The sequence below is a fragment of the Lepidochelys kempii genome, chromosome 2 (genome assembly GCF_965140285.1).
Source record: "Lepidochelys kempii isolate rLepKem1 chromosome 2, rLepKem1.hap1, whole genome shotgun sequence".
NCBI classification, from domain to species: Eukaryota; Metazoa; Chordata; order Testudines; family Cheloniidae; genus Lepidochelys; species Lepidochelys kempii.
Window position 1 is genome coordinate 14757533 of NC_136381.1, and position 23414 is coordinate 14780946.

Sequence of the window (23414 nt, forward strand, 5' to 3'; positions counted from 1 at the left end):
ACTTTACCATTTCTCTATTTAAGTCTACAGAAAAAAAGAAGTTCCTACCTGAGCGCCAAGGTGCCGTTAACATCATTTTAAAAGTACAACATTTGAGAGCCAGCAGCTTCCTCAAAACTCATGAACTACAACAAGAATCAAATTCAAGCAACATCTTACTACTACAAACACCACCTCCCCCAGAAAATGAGCAGAGACGAACTTTGTGGCATGACCTGAAGATCAGATTCCAGCCCCAGGAGAGAGACGCAACCTTGCCTTACTCCCGGCTCCCTTCTGTTACAAAGGGGGGCTCCAGCACTTCCCCAGCCTCCCCTACCTCAGTAGGAGGGAAAGGGAAGCAGCGTCTCGGAGGATGTCTACACTGCACCGGGAGGTGTGACTGCAGCCTGGGAATGCCTGTGCGGGCTGTAACCTAGCCCGCCCAGCTACCCACGGCGGTACAGGCTGTACCCGCCCACCCAGGAACCCTTCCCCGGGATATTTAGCAAGCGAGCTAGATTAAAGCTAGCATAGGCGGGCGCAGGGAGGCCGCAATCATACCTCCCACTGCAGTGCGGGCATCCTCTGACGGGCACCGCTGCCCGAGTTCTCTCCCGTCGCTACTGACAGGGAGGGAAACTGAGGCAGGGCCAGCTTCACCCCTCCCCAGCCTCCCCACAGGTACACAGTGAACGCGAGGCTCCCTCCTCCCCGGGGCTTTTTCCGCTCCCGCAGCCCCAGAGCCTGGGAGAAAGGGCCGGAGAGCCCGCCGTTTTATTGCGCAGTCAGGGCGGCTGGGACCCTGACTGTCCCCAGCTAGGGCTGCAGCCTCCCCGCGGCGCCCGGCTGTGACGGCCACGCGGCGCCCCGGCGCTGCACGAGCAAGGAGGAGCGAGCCGTCGAGGCCCAAGGCAGGAAAGAGACGCGCACGCGCCACTCAACGACAGCTCGCACGCCAGCGGCTGGACGGCGCGCGCCTCCCCCTCGTCCCTCCCCACCTTCCCCCCTCCCCTCTGCCCTCGCGTTCTCCATGCGACGTCGCTGAGCAAGAAGCCGCCGTGTCGGACGCGGCAGATTCGCCATAATCCGCCACCTCGCTTTTCTGACCCCCCATTAAAAATAATAATTTCACAAGGAGCGGGGAAGCCCGCGGGTCGCCCGGGTGGCCTCGTCCACTGGGACGGAAGTGCTTTAAAAAACCCCACCGTGGCCTTATTTCACTACTACCCCCCTCCCGCGACCGACTATGGAGGCTCCGGCTGCAGGTGAGCGGGGCGGCCCGGGTCTAAATGTGAGCAGTGGGGGAGGGGAAGGTGCGCGGAGGGATTCTATCCTGGGGAGGGGGAAGCATAAAAAGTAGTTCCGTCATGTAGCCGTTTATTTTATGATCTATCCGCGTATGAAGTAGTTCCCGCACGTCTTATTCCCAGCGCCCGCATGGCCCCTCTTTCCTCAGCCACCGACCCCCCCGGGAACTCCTCCAGTCCCCTCCCCCCCCACCCTCTGGGCCGGCCTCACGGCAGGTGGGGAGGGAAACAGGCCCCCCCAGGACCAATTAACCCTTGGGGGAGCTGCTGCTCGCCAGGCCCCCCTCAGCCTGCTCCTGCCCCCCGCTAGTCAGCTGACCTCCTGCGCCGAGCCCCCGAGCCCGCCCCTCCGCGCCAGAGCCTTTGGGGTGACCGACGGGCCTGCTCGCCGCGGGAGGTTTCCCCCCCTTTTTGGGGGGCGGGGGGAACGACGGGCGGAGAGGGGCAGGAAGAGAGTCTCCATGCACCCCCTCCCCGTGCCCCTCTTTGGGGCGGGAAAGGACCGGCCCCTGCCGCGGCACCGGGGCCTTCGCCTTTCCCAGGCAGGGGCCGGGGGAAGGCCCGCCCCCGGGCCGGGTGGGGCTTCTGTCTGCGCTGGGAAGTCCACATCTGGGCCGGGGGAATCCCTGCCATGCGGGGAGGGGAGCGAGCCTTTCCCGTGTGTGACTCCCAAGCCCTGGCTTCGGGTCCCCCGCGCCCCGCTCTGCCTGTCGGAGCGAGCTGGGCCAGGAAGGCTGGGTGGAGCGGGGCGCCGAGTACTCCCCTGCTGCCTGGAGATGGTGGCCAGGAGTCCCTCCGCTCCTCCCCACGGTGTTGTGTGCCCCGCCATATGGTGGGAAGGGGCGGACGGACTCAGGTGGCCCAGGAGGGTTTTTTGGCATATAACTTACTCTTAAGGAAGAAGTGCTGCTAAATCTCTCTCTATAACGAAGCTTCTGTGTTGCTAGAAGTATTTTAGAGACGGCCCAGCATTGCTTACATTGAGATTCCTAAGGGTACCCGTATCTACCAAAGCCAGTGGTCTGAACCAGGGGAGTGCAAACTAGGGCCCATGGACCAGATCTGGCCCGTCAGGGCTTTCAGTCTGGCCCCCTGGGATTGCCAGCCCCGTGGCACAGCAGGGCTAAGGCAGCCTCCCTGGCCCCGCGCTGCAGCTGGTACCACATCCCAGTGGCCCCTGGGGGAGGGGGGGCAGAGGGCTCCCTGCGCTGCCCTTGCCTGAAAGCACCCCCCCCCCCCCCGCTCCCATTGGCCAGGAACGGGGAACCGTGGCCAATGGGATCTTCGGGAATGGTACCCGCAGATGAAGGCAGCGCGTGGCGGAGCCATCTGCCCCAGCCCACCCCCAGGAGCCACTGCCGGACATGCTGGCTTCTGGAGTGGCATGGGGCCAGGGCAGGCAGGGAGCCTGTATTAGCCCCGCTGTGTGCTGCTGCCACCCTGGAGCCACTCAAGGTAAGCAGTGCCTGGCCGGAGCCCGCACCCCAAACCCCTCCTGCATCCCAACCCCCTGCCCTGAGCTCCCTAACCCCCTGCCTTGAGCCCCCTGCCACACCCCTTCTGCACCCCCACCCCCTGCCTTGAGCCCCCTCCTGCACTCTGCACCCCCACCCCCTGCCTTGAGCCCCCGCCGCACCCCTCCTGCACCCCATCCCCCTGCCCTGAGCCCCCTCCTGCACATGGCACCCCCTCCCACACCCCACACTTCCTCCCGCACCCTAACCCCCTGCCCCAGCCCTACGTTTATGGCCCTGCATACAGTTTCCCCATCCAGATGTGGCTCTGGGGCCACAAAGTTTGCCCACCCCGGTCTAAACTGCTTAGAAGGGTGCCAGAAAAAAGCAAAAAGTAGTTTCTAATGTTCATGTGTGAAAATAACTTACAAAGGGGAATAACTATAAAATGTCCTGCTAATGTGTACTGAACTGGTGTCATTTTTTGTATTTCAAATGTCTATAAAAAAGCAAATTATGGCTATCTTGTGCAAATAGCAGAATCAATCTACATAATGTTACGTGAGGGCATAGATTAAAATTGGAGATATGCCCTGCATTATGATCGCAGTTCAAGCGTGTTTGGGTGCCTTGAACTTGACTTTCAGACAACTGTTGTGCAGAATGCCTACAGTTCCAGGTGATTTCAGGTAGAATTATGGATACTCTGCACTTCAAAAAGTCAGGTTCAAGGCATCTCAAGTAGGGTAGCCAAAAATCAGTGGCCAGTTTTGAGGATGTTGGTTTATTTTCTTATGAGCGTCTTCAGTGTATTTTGCTTCAGAAGGCAGTACCTTGCAGGATAGGGTCCCTAAAGTGTAGAATGCAGCACCAGTGTTTGACCACAAGAGGTTGCTACTAGAACATGGAATATAACTTTTGTTGTCTTTGAATGTAAGATAACTATAACCTTGTAGAACATTTAGTTAGATGGTGCATGTTTTTAAAAAAATATATGAGAAAAGGTACATATAGTATAAATCAGATATTTATATCCTAGTGTAGATATTTTGTAGGCTCTTTTAGCCAGTTGTTGTAACAATAGGATCTCTACCAACATTATAATCCACTATCCTATATACTAAGAACTTAACTGTTGGTTATGTCCCTTGATAAGTAAATGGATCTCTTTAAACTGTAGCAGTGTGCATACAGACTTGATTTTCTTGTATGAATTTTGTCACTTGTGTCGATTTCAGCCATTTTTAAAAGAATGTTTGCTACATTTGATTCCTACCTAAATTGTTTCATGGTCAGATGAAAGCAAGTACTAAGTATCAATTTGCTTTGCTATCTTGTCAGGCAAAAGCCTCACTTTCTGTATGTGATGAATAGGCCACATAAGTTTTTCATTGTTTAAATTTCCTGGTGACAAGGTGTATTGAATTGCTGATTTTGAGATGTGGCATTGGAGTTTTTAGACTTGAGTCATCCTGTCTAGACTAAACAAGTAATTAAATTTTTTTTCATCCAGTTCTGAAGTCTGTATAGTTCAGGCAGAATGTTTTTTAGGTTTTTTTTTTTTATATATGAGAGAGAATGTACTAACTATTGGGCTACAAGGTATCTATGGGTTTTTCTTTGTTCCTCCTGTTGAAACTGTTCCACTTTGTATAAAACATTGATTGCAGCAGGGATTGGAACCTAGATATCCCAGGTGAGCATGTTAATCACTGGGTTATAGAATCATTTTCACTTTCTCTGACCCAGACACCTCACCACCTCCTCTCAGGTCTCCCACATTCCAAGGAGGATTAAGCCACAGTGAGCTAAGGTCACTTCAAATGACAGCATCTAGGACTTTTTGTACCTTTAGTTGGTTCGTTTATAATTTTCCTGAGAGTCCGTGTGTAGATAAGCCCTAGGACTCCCAATGTAAATGTAATGTAGACAAGGCTTTTGTAAGAATCAATAGGAAATATGGCACTGTTTAGTGTCCTACAGGATGCGTAGCACCTTTAAACTTCTTGCTGAAGCTTTACTTGTGCGGAGCTTACTGATTAAAAAGAATGAAATGATGATTTTCACCACACCAAAGAAAGAGAACTAAAATTAGTTAATGCCAGTATTTTCCCTCAACTTATAACTCTAAAGTGTTAATGGGTGGTGGTGGGGAAGAAAGGCCTGAAGATCAGATCTTTGGCTAAGTGTCTGCTCTTGAGGCAAATGTATGGGTAACTGAAAATCATAGTTGTTCCAAGCTCCTTTGAAATACTGCAGATTGTCTGAAGGTATAAAAAAAAGTGCATTAGCATATTTCACAATATTTTGAAGAACGTCTGACTTTTCTTTGTGTATCTATTTTAACCTGCTTATTTTCTATGTGGAATACCCTGAATACACAATGGCTCAGCAGCAAGCCAACAAAACCCACAGCTACATAGTAACACATATTTGAATACAGATTACAAATATGCAGAAAATAGTGCTCCTCTCTGACAAGCCAAGAATGGTTTGCTGCCTTTTTGCTATGTCACTTTTGTTAATGCTTTCGGAGTTGAAAAGGAGTAGCATAATATGTGATACTACATATATTATAAAAAAAGAAAAGGAGTACTTGTGGCACCTTAGAGACTAACCAATTTATTTGAGCATGAGCTTTCGTGAGCTACAGCTCACTTCATCAGATGTTTACATCTGATGAAGTGAGCTGTAGCTCACGAAAGCTCATGCTCAAATAAATTGGTTAGTCTCTAAGGTGCCACAAGTACTCCTTTTCTTTTTGCGAATACAGACTAACACGGCTGTTCCTCTGAAACTACATATATTATAATTCTGTATATGTGCAGTTCAAAATATAAGTCTATTTACTTAACACATCACAAAATTGTTCAGTTCTTTTTATGTTCAACTAAAATTATTGGCTTGTTACTTGTTACTCCTGTGTTAAATATTAGTATGAAACTTGGATACTTCTTGTTTGAGCTAAAGTAGTTACACCAAAGAAAAAATTGTTTATATTCATGTGTGAGTCCCCTCTCCCCCTTTTCTGGAAAACCCTGTAACGCTGCCTGCAGTGACTCAAGACTGTGAGCACCAACGTCAGGGTAGATATTAAGAGCAAGGCCACAAACCCCAAAATAGTTATGAGTTCTATACTTAGGCCTTGTCTACATTGCACAGTTTTGTCATCAAAAGGCAGCTTCTGCTGACAGAACAGTGGAGGTGTACACACTACGAAGCTACTATTGGCAGCAAAACTCTGCTGTTTTGCCGACAGAATAAAACCACCTTTAGAAGAGGCATAGAGCTTTCTGCAGCAAAGTTAAAGTGACAAAGCATCAGTGTAGATGCTGCTGTTAGTTATGTCGACATAACTGGCCTCCCCTAGTATCCCACAATGCCCACCACCCTGACCGCTCTGCTCACTGTTTTGAACTTGGCTGCCCTGCAGGCATGCACCCCTCACCTTTCAAAGCTCCAGTAAGCTTTGACATTCCTCAGCATGGAGAGCTCTCAGCGGTGCTGAAGATGCCGGTTATGGTGGCTGAGAAGGCTGTGGGAGAACTCGGAGGGAATCACAGAACCATCAGTATGGAATCAGCAGGCAGGCAGAGCAGACTGTTGCTGCTGGAGTGACAGGTGGGAGAGACTGCTGCGCAGTGCAGAGCCAGGGGATGATGTGAGGGGTGTTCCCTTCCCCCAGGCTTGGTTGCCTAGGCTGCTGTCTGAACTTAGAGACAGCATGCTGACACACTGTCTTTCTCACATACGCTCTCGCCCCACTACAATCTCTCTCATGCTTCTCCAATACATACTCTGTTTCTGTGTCTTCCCTCCCACTCCACACACACACACACTCCTTTCCTCCCTCCACACTTCAGTTGAAAAGCAGCTGGCAATCTAGTAGGATGCCCATGGAACGATGGGATTGAGAAACCTGCATCATGTGACGCCGTACCTGGCGCATGAGGCATTGCAAACCCTTTCCAAAGAACCCTGCAGCCAGCTGCATGGTGGGATAGCTACCCACAGTGCACTGCTCTTTGTGTCAATGCAAGAGCTGCTAGTGTGGATGCGCTCTGCTTACACAAGGAACATAGTGTGGATATGCAACAGCGGTTTAATTAAAGCGGCATACATTTTGTCAACAAAACTCTAGTGTAGACAAGGCCTGAGATGTTCCCAACCAATTATCAAGTGTGAGCTCCTCAGGCACGATAACAGTCTTAATATGGAGTCACAGACAGTCCCCTTGGGTACTCCAATCTATCTTGCCACCCACATGAGCGTACCTTTGTGATAGATGGTCTCTTACACCAAGAATAAGAGAAATAGTCAGGCTACTCCCAGTCCCGAAGGACCAGTCATGCACCCCAAGTCAGTTGCACCTTAGATCTTATCCCAAACACAACACTTGTAGCCAATCCTATAATAAACTATATAAAGATTTATTAAATAGGAAAAGGAAACCAGAGAATTATTTAGAAAGTTAAAACAGGTAAACATAGATACACAAATGTGTTGCAATCTTACATTTAAAAAGGTAGTAAAAGCTGCTATAATCAGATTCTATATGTCCTTTAGGGCTAATTCAGGCTAAACTGCTGGGGATCTTTCTCTTATGCTGAGAAACATTTTGCCCCACAGAGTCCGAGCAGCACACAAATACCAACTTCCTTTTCTTTGTAGTTTTATCCCCCTTCTGCTGAGCTGAGCTGCAAACTCAGCTGATGGGAGGAGTCCACTTGCCTGACTCACTTTCACAGGGAGGAGAGCAGAACAACAGAAGTCTTTTGTCCTCTTGTTGATAGTATGTAGGGAGAGTCCAGTTGCAGAGTGCCACTGTCAAGGTTCCTCCCCCACTCTGAACTCTAGGGTACAGATGTGGGGACCTGCATGAAAAACCTCCTAAGCTTATCTTTACCAGCTTAGGTCAAAACTTCCCCAAGGTACAAAATATTCCACCCGTTGTCCTTGGACTGGCCGCTACCACCACCAAACTAATACTGGTTACTGGGGAAGAGCTGTTTGGACGCGTCCTTCCCCCCAAAATACTTCCCAAAACCTTGCACCCCACTTCCTGGACAAGGTTTGGTAAAAAGCCTCACCAATTTGCCTAGGTGACTACATACCCAGACCCTTGGATCTTAAGAACAATGAACAATCCTCCCAACACTTGCACCCCCCCCCCTTTCCTGGGAAATGTTGGATAAAAAGCCTCACCACTTTGCATAGGTGACCACAGGCCCAAACCCTTGGATCTGAGAACAATGAAAAAGCATTCAGTTTCTTACAAGAAGACTTTTAATAAAAATAGAAGTAAATAGAAATGAAGAAATCCCCCCTGTAAAATCAGGATGGTAGATATCTTACAGGGTAATTAGATTCAAAAACATAGAGAACCCCTCTAGGCAAAACCTTAAGTTACAAAAAAGATACACAGACAGAAATAGTTATTCTATTCAGCACAATTCTTTTCTCAGCCATTTAAAGAAATCATAATCTAACACGTACCTAGCTAGATTACTTACTAAAAGTTCTAAGACTCCATTCCTGGTCTATCCCCGACAAAGACAGACTGTAGACAGACACACAGACCCCTTGTTTCTCTCCCTCCTCCCAGCTTTTGAAAGTATCTTGTCTCCTCATTGGTCATTTTGGTCAGGTGCCAGCGAGGTTACCTTTAGCTTCTTAACCCTTTACAGGTGAGAGGAGCTTTCCCCTGGCCAGGAGGGATTTCAAAGGGGTTTACCCTTCCCTTTATATTTATGACAGCCACAATAGTCTTTCTGGTATCAAAAAATCTTTTGTTTTGGAAAGGGTGTAACACTTTTTATTGAAGATCAGCCCTTCTTACTAATTAATATCTCTCTCCTGTGTGGTGATTTACCTGGTCACAGAGGCTCACAATATAGCTGTTCAAATATTACCTGAGGGGTACAAATGTTGTGAGATTATAGAATGCCTGTGAGTTGCTGCATGCATCAAAGTCTAAACACATTCTTATAATTCAAATCCTTTTTTTAACTATCTAACATGGAGGTGAGCCAGACTGTTCCAGCTACGTATTTGTCAGTGTTCAGTTGAGACATGGGGAGCTTGGCATGAACTGGCACTGGTCTGCCAGTGTCACAAACCCCAAAATTGTAATTCTAGGTGTTTGGAGCTGAAAAGTCTCCTTTTTGTTTGTAAGTAGTTGTTACTAAAAGCATAATTTTGTAAGGAGAGCTATGTGTTGACCTTTTGATATAATGAAAAGCATCAGTAGTTATACTGCACATGAGTTTTGAACATCAATCCTTTTATGTTTATTTGCTCAGTCAGTGATCCTTATGTTAGTGTATTATCATTTTTTCTGTTACAATACAAAACTTCAATATGAATAATAATTCTAGCCTTGTTATATTGTGTTCAACCAGCTGCAGATTTTAGGTCAGCAGCGGTGGGTGTGTATAGGAAGCAATGCCAAAATAGCAAAGTTTTGTGTTTTTTGTAGCATGATGCAACAAAGTGCAGAAAGAAACTGATCACTTAGGGTGTGTCTACACAGCAAAGAAAAACCCGTGGCTGGCCCATTCCAGAAGACTTGGGCTGTCGGGCTGTTTCATTGCTGCGTAGACTTCTGGGCTTGGCTGGAGCCTGGGCTCTAAGCAACTGTGGGAGGGTCTCAGAGCTCAGGCTCCAGCCTGAGCCTGGAATTCTACACAGCAACGAATCAGCCCCACAGCTCGAGCCCCACAAGCCCGAGTTGGCTGGCATGGGCCAGTCGTGGATTTTTCCTTAGACCCACCCTTAGTGTTTTTACAGCTAGGCTTGCCAGAGGCTGCATTGGCATGCCCTGCTGGTAGATGAGTTATAACTGGACCATGTTGCACAGAGCAGTATTGGTAAAGTATTCATGAGAACACTGATATAGTGGCAGATGTTAATTTGCAGTTAATATATAGGTCTTTGTAGAATATTTAAAATTCCTGCTTAGTTGTCATACAGTGAGTTCTCTGTGCAGTACAGTTCACATGCTAAAATGTATTGTGGTGAAACTCTGTGGGATCTGTTCTTCACTCAGTCCACTATCATAGCTGCTTTTACAGGTGTGAGCACTGAGAGAGATTTGGAGCTGTAGCTCACGTTGAGGAACTTAGACCTGTTGGAGGAGGGATAGCAAGAATATTGCTGCCAAAAAAGTTTTGTTATGTATTTCCAATTATTTTGTGTTTGTGATTAACATTTTATTAAGCTCAGAAGCATCTCTTCTCATTCTTGGCTAATCCCACATTATTTTTAGGCTGTACTCCCTGGATGTGCATGAAAGCAAAAAGGAATTTGCGTGCAGTGGTTTTAAGGGTTTTCAAACAGGAAATCTAAAAGTATTTTTATAGGTCATTTATCTAATGGTTGAATTATTGAGTGTTGTGTTTTATGTCATTTAATATGTGCTCGAAAACGCTGGAATAGAGCAAGTAGGGGTGCTGTGTCCATGCTAGGTAGCACAAGTACTTGCCTGCCTATCTCTGCAGGCTGCTGAAGGAGTGAGGAAACTGGGAGGAGCTGACCTTGGGGAATTAGGGAGGAGTAGAATGGCAGAGGAGTGGGGAGCTAGGAGGAGCTGGAAAGAAGCAAAGGGAAGCTAGGAAACAAGGTATGGGGAACTGAACCAGAGACATGGCTGTGGGATTCATTGGGAAGTTGGGAGATGCTGAACTGGAGAGCTGCCAGCTGTGTTGCTGGAGCAGAGATTGTTGATCCGTGGCTAAGGCCTTGTGTACACTGTGGCTTAGTTTTCACTGCCAAAAAGGTGTATGTTTACAGTGACATAACTATCTCACTGTGAAATCCTAGGGGAGACAAGGCACTGTAGCTTTTACTGTGATGTGGTTAGGCAGGCTCACCTATGAGAGGGGCATAGTGTTGACCTTGCCTGCTTATATCATGGTAAAAACTACCAAGTTGTGTCCACTAAGATTTTCCAGCAAGATAGCTAATACAGGTTAATTATCACACTGTAACATACAAACTGAAAAGCCACCGTTTTTGACACTGAAGACAAAGTCTAAGCTTTTAAGTTGACCTGCTAACTCGTACGAAAACTACAAACTGCTTTGTCTTCAATAAGATTTTAACTTGAATAAAGAACACACTTTTTGCACACTAAAGCCAAGGCATAAATGGAAGAATGGAGAAGCAGGGTTGTGGGAGGTGCAAGAAAACAAGTATCCTGTGGCTGTGTAGGTGAGTGAGCATAGAGGTGTATACATGTAATTTAGGAGTATGTGGCTAGGTATAGAGAGGGAAGAGTAAGAGAACTTAGTAGAGGGTATAAAAGACATTGGGGAGGGGAAAGAAAGGGAAATACTGAAATGGCACATATATATGCTAGGATGCAAACAAAACAGTGGAACTGAAGAATGGTGTAAATTAAGGAAGGAAAGAATTACTAAAGAGAGAAGAAAATATGAACTGAAGGAACTACAGTAGAACCTCAAAGATATGAAAAACAGAGTTACAGACTGACTGGTCAACCGGACACCATGTGGAATGGGAAGTAAGCAATCAGGCAGCAGCAGAGACAAACAAACAGTAAATACTATATTGTGCCTGTATTGCATCTTAAAGGTAGGTACATCTGCGCTGCCTGTCCCCGCCCACTACTCGCCACATGGAGGGCAGCCACTTACAGGTAGGAGGTGAGGATGCTGAATTTCACAGGCACAGCTGTGAGCCCTGGAGCAGGCAGAGGAGGATTAGTGCTGGGGATGGGTCTGCAGCTTTCCTGTAATCCGGGGCGCAGTTCCCTCCTGGGAAAGAAACTTCATGAGCTTCTGCTGGAACCTGGCCTGGAATGTTTGCTGCTGGAGCCCAAGTTCCTGCCTGCATGCTCCACTCTGGAGGAGCAGCTCAGTTTTAAAGGGCCCCAGCCTGCACCGGGTGCCCACTGATGCCATGGTGTCCCAGGGTGCCTCACTCATTACCCTTGCAGCCAGGGGGTAGAACCAGCTGCCTGTGCACACCCCCCATCACCGGGCAGCCACTTACAGGTAAGAGGTGAAGATGCTGAAGTTCGCAGGCACAGCAGTGAGCCCCCACTCTGAGCAGCCCTCCCTGAGGAGCATAAACGTCTTGTTCAGAGTTACGAACATTTCAGAGTCATGAACAATCTCCATTTCTGAGGCGTCCATAACTCTGAGGTTCTACTGTATACAATACAATTGGGAGGAAAGACACAAAGGTGTAATGTGATCTTGGGCATATGCCTAAGTTTAAGCATGTGCCTAAGTGCATGTAGGATCAGGGTCTTAATCCTGAGGTTAACTTTGCATTTAATTATGGAGTTAGAGTTGCTTTTGACTCCTACAGAACTGCAAGAAGTGTTGTTAGATATATACCTTTTAAAATATTGGCTGTGTTGATAATTTTAGGTAATTGCTTGGGATACATATTACCAGGATTTGTTTGATGTATTGGTATGTGTGCAGGTCCAGCCTTCTGTAAAATGGCACCCTGGGCGAGGCTGTACGTGGAGCAGGGTTGGGTGGTGGAGCTTGGCTGGGGGCAGAGTGAGGCGGGGAAGCGGGGGCTAGGAGCAGGCGGGCGGAGTGGAGGTGCAGGTAGAGTGGGTGATGGGGGTGGACTGGGGCTGGAGGTGGTGCTGGGGGTGAAGCTGCAGGGAGGGGGATGGAGCAGAGATGCAAGCCGCGCAGAGAATGGGGGCGGAGTGGGGCTGGAGATGGACTGTGGCTGTGAGCTGAACGTGCCTCAGGGGCGGAGCCAGACAAGGGCAGCAGGGAGGGGGGATAGTTATTGTAATACCCTCTTGACAGCACAACCCCCCCCCCTCATGGCGCCCACGTTGACTACTAAGGCTGGCCTTGTATGTATGTGTAAGTATATATAGAGATAATATACCTCTTTCTTTCTGCCAAGCAACAGCCCTGGACAAGTTTAATTTCAGTGAGTTTTTTCCCATATAAAATATTTTAAAATGGTTACAATTTGGTTAAAAAAAAAATTCTGGACTGTTCCCATTGTATAATCACCGTGGCAGTCTAAAAGCATATTTTGTGATCTTATCTCAACCATGTTTTTTAAAATGAAGCTCTGTTGTAGCTTTGAAAAGTGTTGAGTGTTACGTGTTTGAGACAATTTTTTTGTGGTGCTTTAAATCAAAAGGTAGGGAAGTTGTCTTGTGATTAATGGAAGGGACTGGGAGACAGGAAACCTGGGTTCTGTGCCAGGGTATTCAACTTGCTGTATAACCTTGGGAAGTCACTTAATCTACCCATGCCTTATGCTTGATCAGTAAAATGGAGATATTTTTCAGACATTAGCTAATTAAGCCTTACCACATCTCTGGGAGTTAGGAAAGTGCTTGAGATATTTGGAAGAATAATATGAAGACAAAGTATAGAAACAGCTTGTTTATAAATTGTATTTGTTACTTGCTTAGTTTGTAATGTTGGGTTTTTTGGAGGAAGGTTGTTTTTTGTTTTTGTTTTTGTTAATTCATTTTGGCAGTTTTTTCATTTAAAATTTGATTAAAATTTAGGTTTACGTCACTTGAAGCTTTTTGATTATTAAAATAACACAGCTATCAAATATATTTAGCAAACTGAATACTTTTTAATATTTTTGGCTGATAGTCATATTATTTGTTTACCGACATAATTAATTTACGGTTTCTTTGATTCTCTGCATACTTAATTTCTGTCTAATTGCTCTGTTGACTTCCCACCTAATTAATTATCCACTGCTTAATCATTGATTCTGTGCAGACTTAATTGACTTATTGCTTATTTGATGCATTACACTTAATTGACTATTTAATTAATCTCCCTGTTTCTTCGCCACCTAATTAGCACCTGGTTGATCAACTGTCAGTTGCTTACTCATCACCTAATTGTTTAAGAACTATGATCAGCACGCTTATTCTCCTGCTGCCTGGACCGCGCCCTCCACCCTCTGCCCATTCTTCCTAACATTCTCCTTGTTTTCACTTCTCTACTCCAGTTTTATTGCCTTATATTTCCCTTCTTAATTCACATCCAGCCTCTGCATTCTACTCTCCTGGATATTCTGTATCCACAAAAAGAACAAGGACTCCAGTGGCACCTTAAAGACTAGCACATTTATTTAGGCATAAGCTTTCGTGGGTAAAAAACCCAGATGCATCTGAAGAAGTGGGTTTTTTACCCACGAAAGCTTATGCCCAAATAAATTTGTTTGTCTCTAAGGTGCCACTGGACTCCTCATCATTCTACTCTGTGACATTTCCCCATTACCACAATCCACACTCTTCATTGCCACCCTTTCTGTCCTTTGGCTCCATATATTCCAACTTTTCCTTTACTTTATGGTGTTGGTACCCTTTTTATTATACCATGTCTGATATCATCTTGTAAGCTCCTTGGGAGAGACCCTGTTTTTTATTATTATTGCCAGACACTTATTTCACTTTTGGGTTTCTGTAAAATATATATATAATTTGACTGTTTGTTTATGCACTCATTAGTCTTCTGCTAGCAGCTGGTCACTCTTCCTCTAGCACTCTTGCTGTTAAGAGTGAGAGGGAAAAAAGATGACCCTAAAGACACTTACCAGGAAAATGTAAGAAGGGATGAGGAGGCAGTGGAAAGTGGGCCAATCAGTCAGTTTTTCCTTTCCCCAAAGATTCAGGAAGGGGAGAGCAGACCAAATGGAATCTGAATATCAACTAGAAGATAAGACTCCAGAAAGTGAATGTCATCTGAATACTGGGGCATTCGTCTCTCTCTGGTAGCCACTGCATATTAACTTTTTCATTTTTGCTTAATGTTCATAGGTATTTTTACTCTGCATAGCACGAATCTTAAATACATATTTACATTTAGGAAGAACAGTTTTGACCTACTGAGTAAATAATATGCTTCATCGTATAAAATGAATACATATTAAGCAAGTAGAGTGGAATCTATTCAAGGAGCGTTTCTGTCACGTACGTAATATGCATTTTTAAAAATTGCCATAATATGTATGTGCCCAAGGCTGCAGAATGGCTGGGAAGGAGCCATACTGATCTTTTGAGAACACATTATGTACTTTAAATAACAGCTTACATACATAATTTAATGAAACATAATTTTAAGAGTTTTCCTGCAACATATGATGTTAAAGGAGCTGTAGATGTATGCTCTGTGCATTAGTTTGAGAATAATACAACTATCTCCAAAGACAAAACGAGAGGATGCTGTCATTAAAAAAAAAAAACCAAAAAAACCAAAAACCCAACCCCAAAAACAAACAAAAATACCCCCACAAGAGTAAAAATAATGCACACAAGTCCAGCAGCAGAGGGGAGGCTATCAAGTTTATTGCACTGAATGCAGCATGTATGATACTCCTGGGGGAATTTTGTGCCACTGCACAATGCAGAATTTTACAGAAATTAATGTTTTTGGCCCACCATTTCCTTTCCGTGACATAAATGGGCTGCAGTGCTACTGGCTACCACTAGGGTCCGCTGGACCCAGGAGAGTGCAGCTTGCACATAGAAGACATTGCCGGGGGGAGGGGGGGGAGATGGCGTGAGAGTAGAGAGTTCCTGGTAGCTGCAGTTACCCACATGCCCTGAGGGAAGGGAGATGGTGGTGGGCAGGAAACTCCACACAAGCCTGGGACCCAGCAACAGGCTGTTTCTCCCTCTGGATCCCTTTGTGGTAGGGGAATGGGTGTCTGGGATGGGGGTGGGGGTCATGGCTGGGGTCGGGGGGGCAGAAGGGGGTTGTTGTCTGGCCTGGGGAGCCAAGGGGGGGAGGGAGGCTGGTGTCTGGGCTGGGGGACCACAGCTGGGCTTGGGGAGAGAGGGGGGTGGCTGTCTGGCCTGGGGGGTCTACGTCTGGGCTCTGGAGGGGTGGGGGCTGCTTGTCTGGTCGGGGGGGGGGCTGTGGCTAGACTCAGGTGGAGGGGTTGTGGGTGTTTGACCCCCTGGCTGAGCTCAAAGGGCGGGGGGGGGGGGGGGAGGAGGGAGAGAAACAAGAACTAGGTTGTCGTAGGGGTTTCTTTAACTCTCTACTCCTGGGGGAGTTTTTCTATTTGTATTGTTACAGACATACTTGCTAACAGGAATTTTGAAATAAATTACCAAAATAATTGAAACTGACGTGATTATGTAGTGTTATTTTGACAAATAAAATTTGCAGAATTTTAAAATATTGGGTACAGAATTTTTAATTTTTTGGCACAGAATTCCCCCAGGAGTAGTACAATTATTTGCCTTGTGGGCAGGTGTCATACGTGTGCATTTGTGCACGTAGCTCATGGCCCTAAGAGACTGAGTATGGACTCCTGAGACCAAAGTGATGGAACTGGCAGAGTTAAGGGAGACAGAGAAATACATAGGGGAGACTTTCTGGGACACAGCAGAGCAGTCCCACCCCAATCTGATGTTCTCTATGCTTTTGAAAAGGATGAAAGTCTTGGGGAAGGAGAACATCAAACTAGAGTGGAGGGAAATGATCCCATAGTTGGGACCCTCCTTCCAGATGATTTTGTGGTATCCTCTCACACTGAGGATATCCCTCCAGGGGAGGGAACTCCTGTTATTAGGAAGAGCCAGGTAATAGTAATGTGGGATTCAGTTGTTAGAAATATGTATAGATGGGTTTTTGATGACCAGGAGAAGCACATGGTGAATTGCCTGCTGGGTGCAAAGGTTGCAGACCTCTTGAGACATCTAGACAGGCTTATGTACAGTGTTGGGAAGGAACTGGTGGTCGTGGTACATGTAGGACCAGTGACATAGAGAGAGGTAGGAGAGCGGTCCTGGAAATCAATTTGAGGCTGCTAGATAAGAGATTAAAGTCCAGGACCTCCATGATAGCATTCTCTGAAATGCTTCCATTTCCATGCGCTGGGCCAGTTAGATAGGCAGAACTGCAGGTCTCAATGTGTGGATGAGACGATGGTGATCAGAGGAGGGATTTATGTTGATTAGGAAGTGGGAAACCTTTTGGGAAAGAGGAGCCGATACAGGAAGGCTGGGCTCCACCTAAACCAACATAGAACCAGATTGCTGGCATGTAAAGTTTAAAAGGTCATAGCTAGGTCCTTACCAAATTCAGGGTCCATTTTGGTCAATTTCATGGTCATAGGATTTTAAAAATAGTAAATTTCATGATTTCAGCTATTTAAATCTGAAATTTCCCGGTGTTGTAGTTTTAGGGGTCCTGACCCACAAAGGAGTTGTCAGGGAGGTTGCAAGGTTATTGTATGGGGAATTGTGGCACTGCTTCCCTTACTTCTGTGCTGCTTCTGGCGGTGGTGCTGCCTTCAGAGTTGGGCAGCTGGAGAGCGGCGACTACTGGCCAGGAGCCCAGGTCTGAAGGCAGAGCCGCTGCCAGCAGCAGTGCAGAAGTAAAGACAGCGTGGTATGGTATTGCCACCTTTACTTCTGAGCTGCTGCTTGCAGCCAACACTCTTCGGCCGCCCAGCCCTGAAGGCAGAAGCGCAGAAATAAGGGTGGCATGGTATGGCATTGCCATGCTTACTTCTGCTCTTCTAATGGCGGGCACTGCCTTCAGAGCTGGGCACCTGGCCAACAGTCGCCACTCTCCGGCCACCCAGCTCTGAAGGCAGTGTAGAAGTAAGGGTGACAATACCACAATTCCCTCTAAAATAACATTGTGACCCCCTGCAACTCCATTTTGGGTCAGGACCCCCAATTTGAGAAACTCTGGTCTCCCCCGAGAAATCAGTATAGTACAGGGTAAAAGCACACAAAAGACCAGATTTCACTGGGGGAGACTAGATTTCATGGTCCGTGATGTGTTTTTCATGGCCGTGAATTTGGTAGGGCCCTAGTCATAGAGGAATTTTTAAAATAACAGCTAGGGGAAAGCTGAGTGGTATGGAGAAGCTCATGAGATGATCAGTGGGACATGATAATACTAGGGTACAAAATATATAGGAATGACAGAGTAGGTCTCATGGGAGGTGGATGGGGAGTGACAACTGTATGTGAAAGAAAACAGAGTCAAATATGGTAAAAATCTGAAATGAATCACACAATACCATAGAGCTTGAAAAATGTACTGAACACCTACCAGTTGGAAGGTGAGATTTACTAGTTAGAGGCAGATACAAAGGATAAGTGAGTGGGAGATGAGGTCCAGGTGCATAAACCTGGTGTGACGCTCAGCTTCCCTTGCCATACAGAGCTGTTAACTGAGGGTAAAATGCTGGGATATTTATCAGGGTGCTGTTGCTGGAATCTGTTCAGGACGCCATCTTGTATCATCTTTTGACTAGTCGGTGTCTGATAAGCTTGAAGTGGAATCCCACAGTGATACTGAAAAAGAAAAGGAGCTTTTAATTCTTTTGCCCCTTGGAAAGTGTGTGTGTGTGTGTCCATCCATATCTCTCTCCTGGCTGTGAGGAGATGGAGGGGAGGAAGTGTTCTCCTTTACTTTGCTCTTGACTTACCTAATGTTGTTTTCTATAAAAAATACTAATTTAAAACTATAATGTAGTCCTCCTCGCAGTTGATGATTAGCTGGTTTGGGTAAAAAAAAATAATCTGCGTGACTAGTAGGTTTTTAAGTAAACTGTTGATGTCAGAAATGTTAATGATTCTCTCTCTATTTTTTTAGGAATCAATTCCATCTTCATGTGTAAACTTTGTAACTTATTTTCACCGAATCAGTCAGAACTGTTGTCTCATGTCTCTGAGAAGCATGCAGAAGATGGGATTAATGTGGATGACATTGTTATTCCTCTCAGACCACTTACAGCACCCGCAAATACAAGCAAAAGTGGAGAAGGTACTGGCACAAACTGACGGGGATGCAATTTCCAATTACCAATTTAATTTAAAAAAAAATGTGCTGTGATGACTAAACTGTGTATAATTACATGATTTGTTTCTGTAGAGATCAGTTTTCATTACTTAAAACTGAGTTTTGTTCAGTACAAAATGGATAGGAAAAGGGACTTGGAAAAACTCAGCATGTGCTACAGGATGATTATATTGGTTTATTGATTTTAAATGTCAAGTGTTTCTCAGCCTTCTTCCTGAAGCTTTAATTTGGAGCTTTGTGACTAACATTGTCTAGCACTAACGGTGGAAACAGTTAAGTTTGCCTAGACAATCAGCCAGCACATCAGGAAAAAAGCATCTGCAGACTTTGCCAAGGTAGCTGATTGAATGTTGCCTCAAGATGTCTGTCTAACTCTGTGTGATTTCCATTTCAGATATCATCACTCTATGCAAAGATGGAAATAGCATGATTCATAATTTATAATTGTGCATAGACACTAGTGCTATTAAATTAAGCCATCCAATAGTCAAAGGTTGAATTAGTTACACAAAATAATTATCATCAGCTACCCATGGTAATAAATGTAATTTCCTCCACTGCTGAGAGTAATTGCAAATCTTTGTGATAATGTGGGGGTTAAAATAATTCAGATTTCATGATAGCACGTTCTTTCTTGAGCCCTAGCGGACAACTGTTTTATATTTTTGGCTAATCCTTTATTTTACAGAACTACCAAGATTTTGTGAATACCTGGTCATGTGACTGCTAAATTCTATCCAGAGTATATAAAAACATATTTTTTAAAAAACATACTGAAGCCAGTTTAAATAATACTTTTCATATCTATAGCATATGCATATGGTAGGTCTTCATTTACTAACTAGCAGTCTGGATTGATGGCTTTATAATTGGGTTAAATCTACACAGAATGAAGATCTCAGGCATGCGGAATACATCTTCCTTCGTCATAGTTTTGTTCCCAGTAACTCTTCACAAATTGTAGATAGTATCTCTGAACACAGTGAAACTTACTTCCATTTTACAATATATATGTATTTTTTAGTATTTAGTTTTGTGAACTTTTTTTTGCATGTGTGGCAGGGACTGTCTGCATTTTGTGTCTTGTAAGGAGCTAAACACACTGTCAGTGCTTAACAAATAATAAATAAATAAAGAGGTATCAGACTTATGCAGCTTTACTTAAGAAATGTTGCCATCACTACTTTGCATATCTAATTATGATGAAAAGTAACAGCTGTGCTATTTTTTAAAGTTGTCTTCTCATAAAGCTGTCTGAATAATTCTTTTCTGTTAGCCTTAATTTGCTTTGTCTAGACCATATGGCTGCAGCTTTTTCAAATTACATATAACAACTCCTACCACCCATAAGAATATTTCAGTCTTATTAACTGAGTTCCCCACAACTTAAAGATTTTCAACCCATATAAGTATTTGCTCCTCTACTGTAGATAGCACAAGCTTTTTGTTGTAGTTTTCAGTAGTCTGTTGGAAAATGTAGGATATTTATTGCACTCTTCACTGGAGTGAGGTAAGGGATTTTGTGGGAAATATTCCTTCATGACATTACATTTTCCTTTCCTGTAGTGAAATCTACAGTGGACAAGGGAGTGAACGTCTTTTTTCTTATAAAATTCTGCTCAGTCAGGCCTGATGTGCTTCTCTTCTGTGTACTTCAGCCAGGTTAATACTATAACAGATGTGACTGGGTATGACTGAGTGCTGGTCATCTAGAAATAACAATCTCTTTTAAGTGCTTGTTGAGTGATATACAACAAAATTGTACTTTGCTAGACAGCGTGGTCTGCATTGTAAGAATAGGAAAAAGCCAAGGTTATTACAGGTGCCTGAGTTGGTGAATGTTGAGGTTTTATTGGAGCCCTCTCTGGAATATGTACCTTTTAGGAGTTCTATCTGAGGAATAATTAATGTTTTTGTAGCATTATGAAACTGTAAAATACTAGGTAAGTACTAAATATTATTATTATTGTTACTCCTTATCTCAAGTTTATAAGATCTATATGCTTTCAGTAGTTAGATCATGCTGCCTTCAACAATTAGTTTTATCTTAACCATTTTTATCTTCAGTAATACTGATTTTACATTTTTATATCATTTCTTGTTCAAATGGGTCCCAATACCCTTTGACAAATGTTGCTACTGATAATACAGATTACTCATAAATATTGCTATGTCCAACACTGAAGTACAGACATCTCTGATGTGGAAAGTGGCAGCCATTTAAGTAAGCCTGCATGACAGATTAGGATACACTGCTTCTTTTGAATGCAACATCCTCTCTAAACTTACCTTTAAGGCCACCATCTTCTAGCTCAGTAGTTCTCAAACTTTTGTATTGGTGACCCCTTTCACGTAGCAAGCCTCCGAGTGCGACCCCCCCCCCTTTAAATTAAAAACAATTTTTTATATATTTAACACCATTATAAATGCTGGTTGCAAAGCGGAGTTTGGGTTGGAGGCTGACAGCTCATGACCCCCCCATGTAATAACCTCATGACACCCTGAGGGGTCCCAACCCCCAGTTTGAGAACCCTTGTCTAGCTCTATGGGAGAGGTATCATGTATGTATTTGCTGGTGCTGTGGGGCCTCTGTTCTTCTGCAAATATAAATATTAAGTTATAAGAACAAGACAAGCTTTTCCAATTGAAACTCCAGGGGAAATTTAGATGAGGCAGAACACATACTGCCCACGTTGGAATTTGGCCGGGATTCTTGAGTTAACACTAATAAACTTACAAAAAGTGCAGTGCAATCTTCTTCTAGCAAAAGGTCAGGGCCTCTTATTTTTTGTCTCATTTGAAAGACACCCTCTGCCCTTCTAACACCATGCTAAGGTGTTTGTTCATACCAACTCAAGAAAGAATGCCATCTCATGAATCACCAGGATCGTTTTCTACTCTACCTAACCCTGGTTAGGCTGAGATCCTTGAACTGCCACTGCATCAGCATGGTTGGTGGTATAGGGGGATGCAGGTTCAGATTGTCACTACATAATCTACATATTACATAGGATTGAAAGAGGGGTGAGAGGTAGAGAGACAGAAGGAATGAAGAATAAACTGATGCACCTAAAATGTACAATCTTTTCATCCATTCATTAAACTGTCCCCCACAGAATAAAAAAACAAACCCAAATCTTTTCTCCCAAGACTTGTGCTCTCTGATGCACAACTGATTTTTCATTAAACTTTTCTGTTAAGTTGTATGGTACCATGTCATTCTGTGCTAAAATACATGTCTATGTACAAATTTGCCACATATATTTAGTCAGCCGCATAGCCAGGTGGAGGGAACAGGGGGAGCAATCCAAAAAAGAGGAGCCACCCGCTGCAGCGCTTTTACTCACCCAGCGGCAGGTCCTCACTTGCTCTGGGTGTCTTTGGCGGCACTGAAGGTCCTGCTGCTGAGGTGCCGCCGAAGACCTGGAGCGCTGCCGGGTGAGTACATCCAAAATATTTCACTATTGAGTGGGTTGGGGGTGGGGGCAGGGCTAGTCTTGGAGGTAGTCAGGAGGTCATGTTGGTGTCTCTGGATTATTTATTGCAATACAACACAAATAATTCCTGGACTTTTTACAGTGCTCTGTATAATATGAGTCTGTACTAGGGAAACTTCAAGGGAATAATTCTAAAAATAATTTTTCTGAACAATAACACAAGGGGATCATCAATAGACATATTTTGGACAGCACTGTACACATGTTCTGAATTTTTTCAGGTTTCAGAGTAGCAGCCGTGTTAGTCTGTATTCACAAAAAGAAAAGGAGGACTTGTGGCACCTTAGAGACTAACAAATTTATTTGAGCATAAGCTTTCGTGAGCTACAGCTCACTTCATCGGATGCATTCATTCAATTTTTTCAGACAGTTGATGATCATTAAATTGACTCATTTTAAGAAGCCTGTGTGAATAATTTCTGGAAAACAGCAGTCTAAAAATAGTTTTATGTAGTTTATTCCATTAGTCTCTTTTTAAGTGTCGTCATTTTTTTTTTTTTTTTTGGTCTGTGGGGATTTAATTATATATCATGGAATGTCTTCCCAACATGTTCTCGTCTGCATCCAATACTGATCAGCATGAAGATTGCTATGGAGAAGCTTGTGGTGCAGGGTAGAAATAATCAGAAATAGCTATGGATTTTTAATGAGATATTATTGGGGGTATTTTAAGGGATGCCATTGTCTTGATTTTTTTTAAAAAATTACTAATTTAAAAATGTTCCAATTTCTCATTGAACACCCTTTAAATAATATGTCCTGATTTTAAACAAATAAAATGTTAAATGATCTCTCTGTTCCCCTGTTGATGTTAAGTATCTTTTATGGCAAGGGTTAAAACTTGACTGACCTTTATGCTGTTGGTAGAATGCAACTGACTCTACATAAAGTGATGTCAAATGCACAGAGGAAAAAGAAGATTTTCTATTTTTGTTTTTATTTGTTATAGCAATGTCGATGTAGGTTCAATATTATGAATGGTAGAGGGCCAGTGTGGTCAGAGAGGCATTTGGAATTTTTGTCTAAGTGACTGCAGCATTATTAAACATCACACTTAGAAAAAATAACTCATACTGCGTAACTGTTTGAAATACAGCCTTTTCAGGCAACAGTAAAGTGGAAAGGGAGAAGAGGAAAGCTTTTACAGACATCTAAAGCCTCTCAGAATTTCCAGGTCATGATTAATTCATTTAAACCAAAATTTGTGTGAGCTCTCATGTTCCAGGGTATTCTGCTACCAAGAAATTATCAACAAGCCCCATAAAAATATTTGGGAATCTCTGCAAATCAAGCCCTTGATGGGGAAGGGACGTTGAAGCGTCATTTTGAGGGAGAGTGCTTGACCTTACCCACAAACTCCTTGAC

At 44.4% G+C, this 23414-nt stretch overlaps 1 protein-coding gene across 4 annotated transcripts in view; it reads left to right on the forward strand.

Moving 5' to 3' along the window:
• Positions 1 to 996: 996 nt before the first annotated feature.
• ZFAT (zinc finger and AT-hook domain containing) overlaps positions 997 to 23414 on the forward strand; it is a 148955-nt gene continuing 126537 nt past the window's right edge. Inside the window, exons 1-2 of one of the 4 annotated variants that reach the window (XM_073330062.1) lie at positions 997 to 1247; positions 18346 to 18516. In XM_073330062.1, the coding sequence (XP_073186163.1) occupies positions 1229 to 1247; positions 18346 to 18516 (190 nt within the window). In that variant the 5' untranslated portion in view covers positions 997 to 1228. Of the gene's footprint in view, positions 1248 to 2534; positions 2745 to 14272; positions 14495 to 18345; positions 18517 to 23414 lie in introns of those variants that run through there. The other 3 variants (XM_073330060.2, XR_012157074.2, XM_073330063.1) reach the window with 3 other exon arrangements.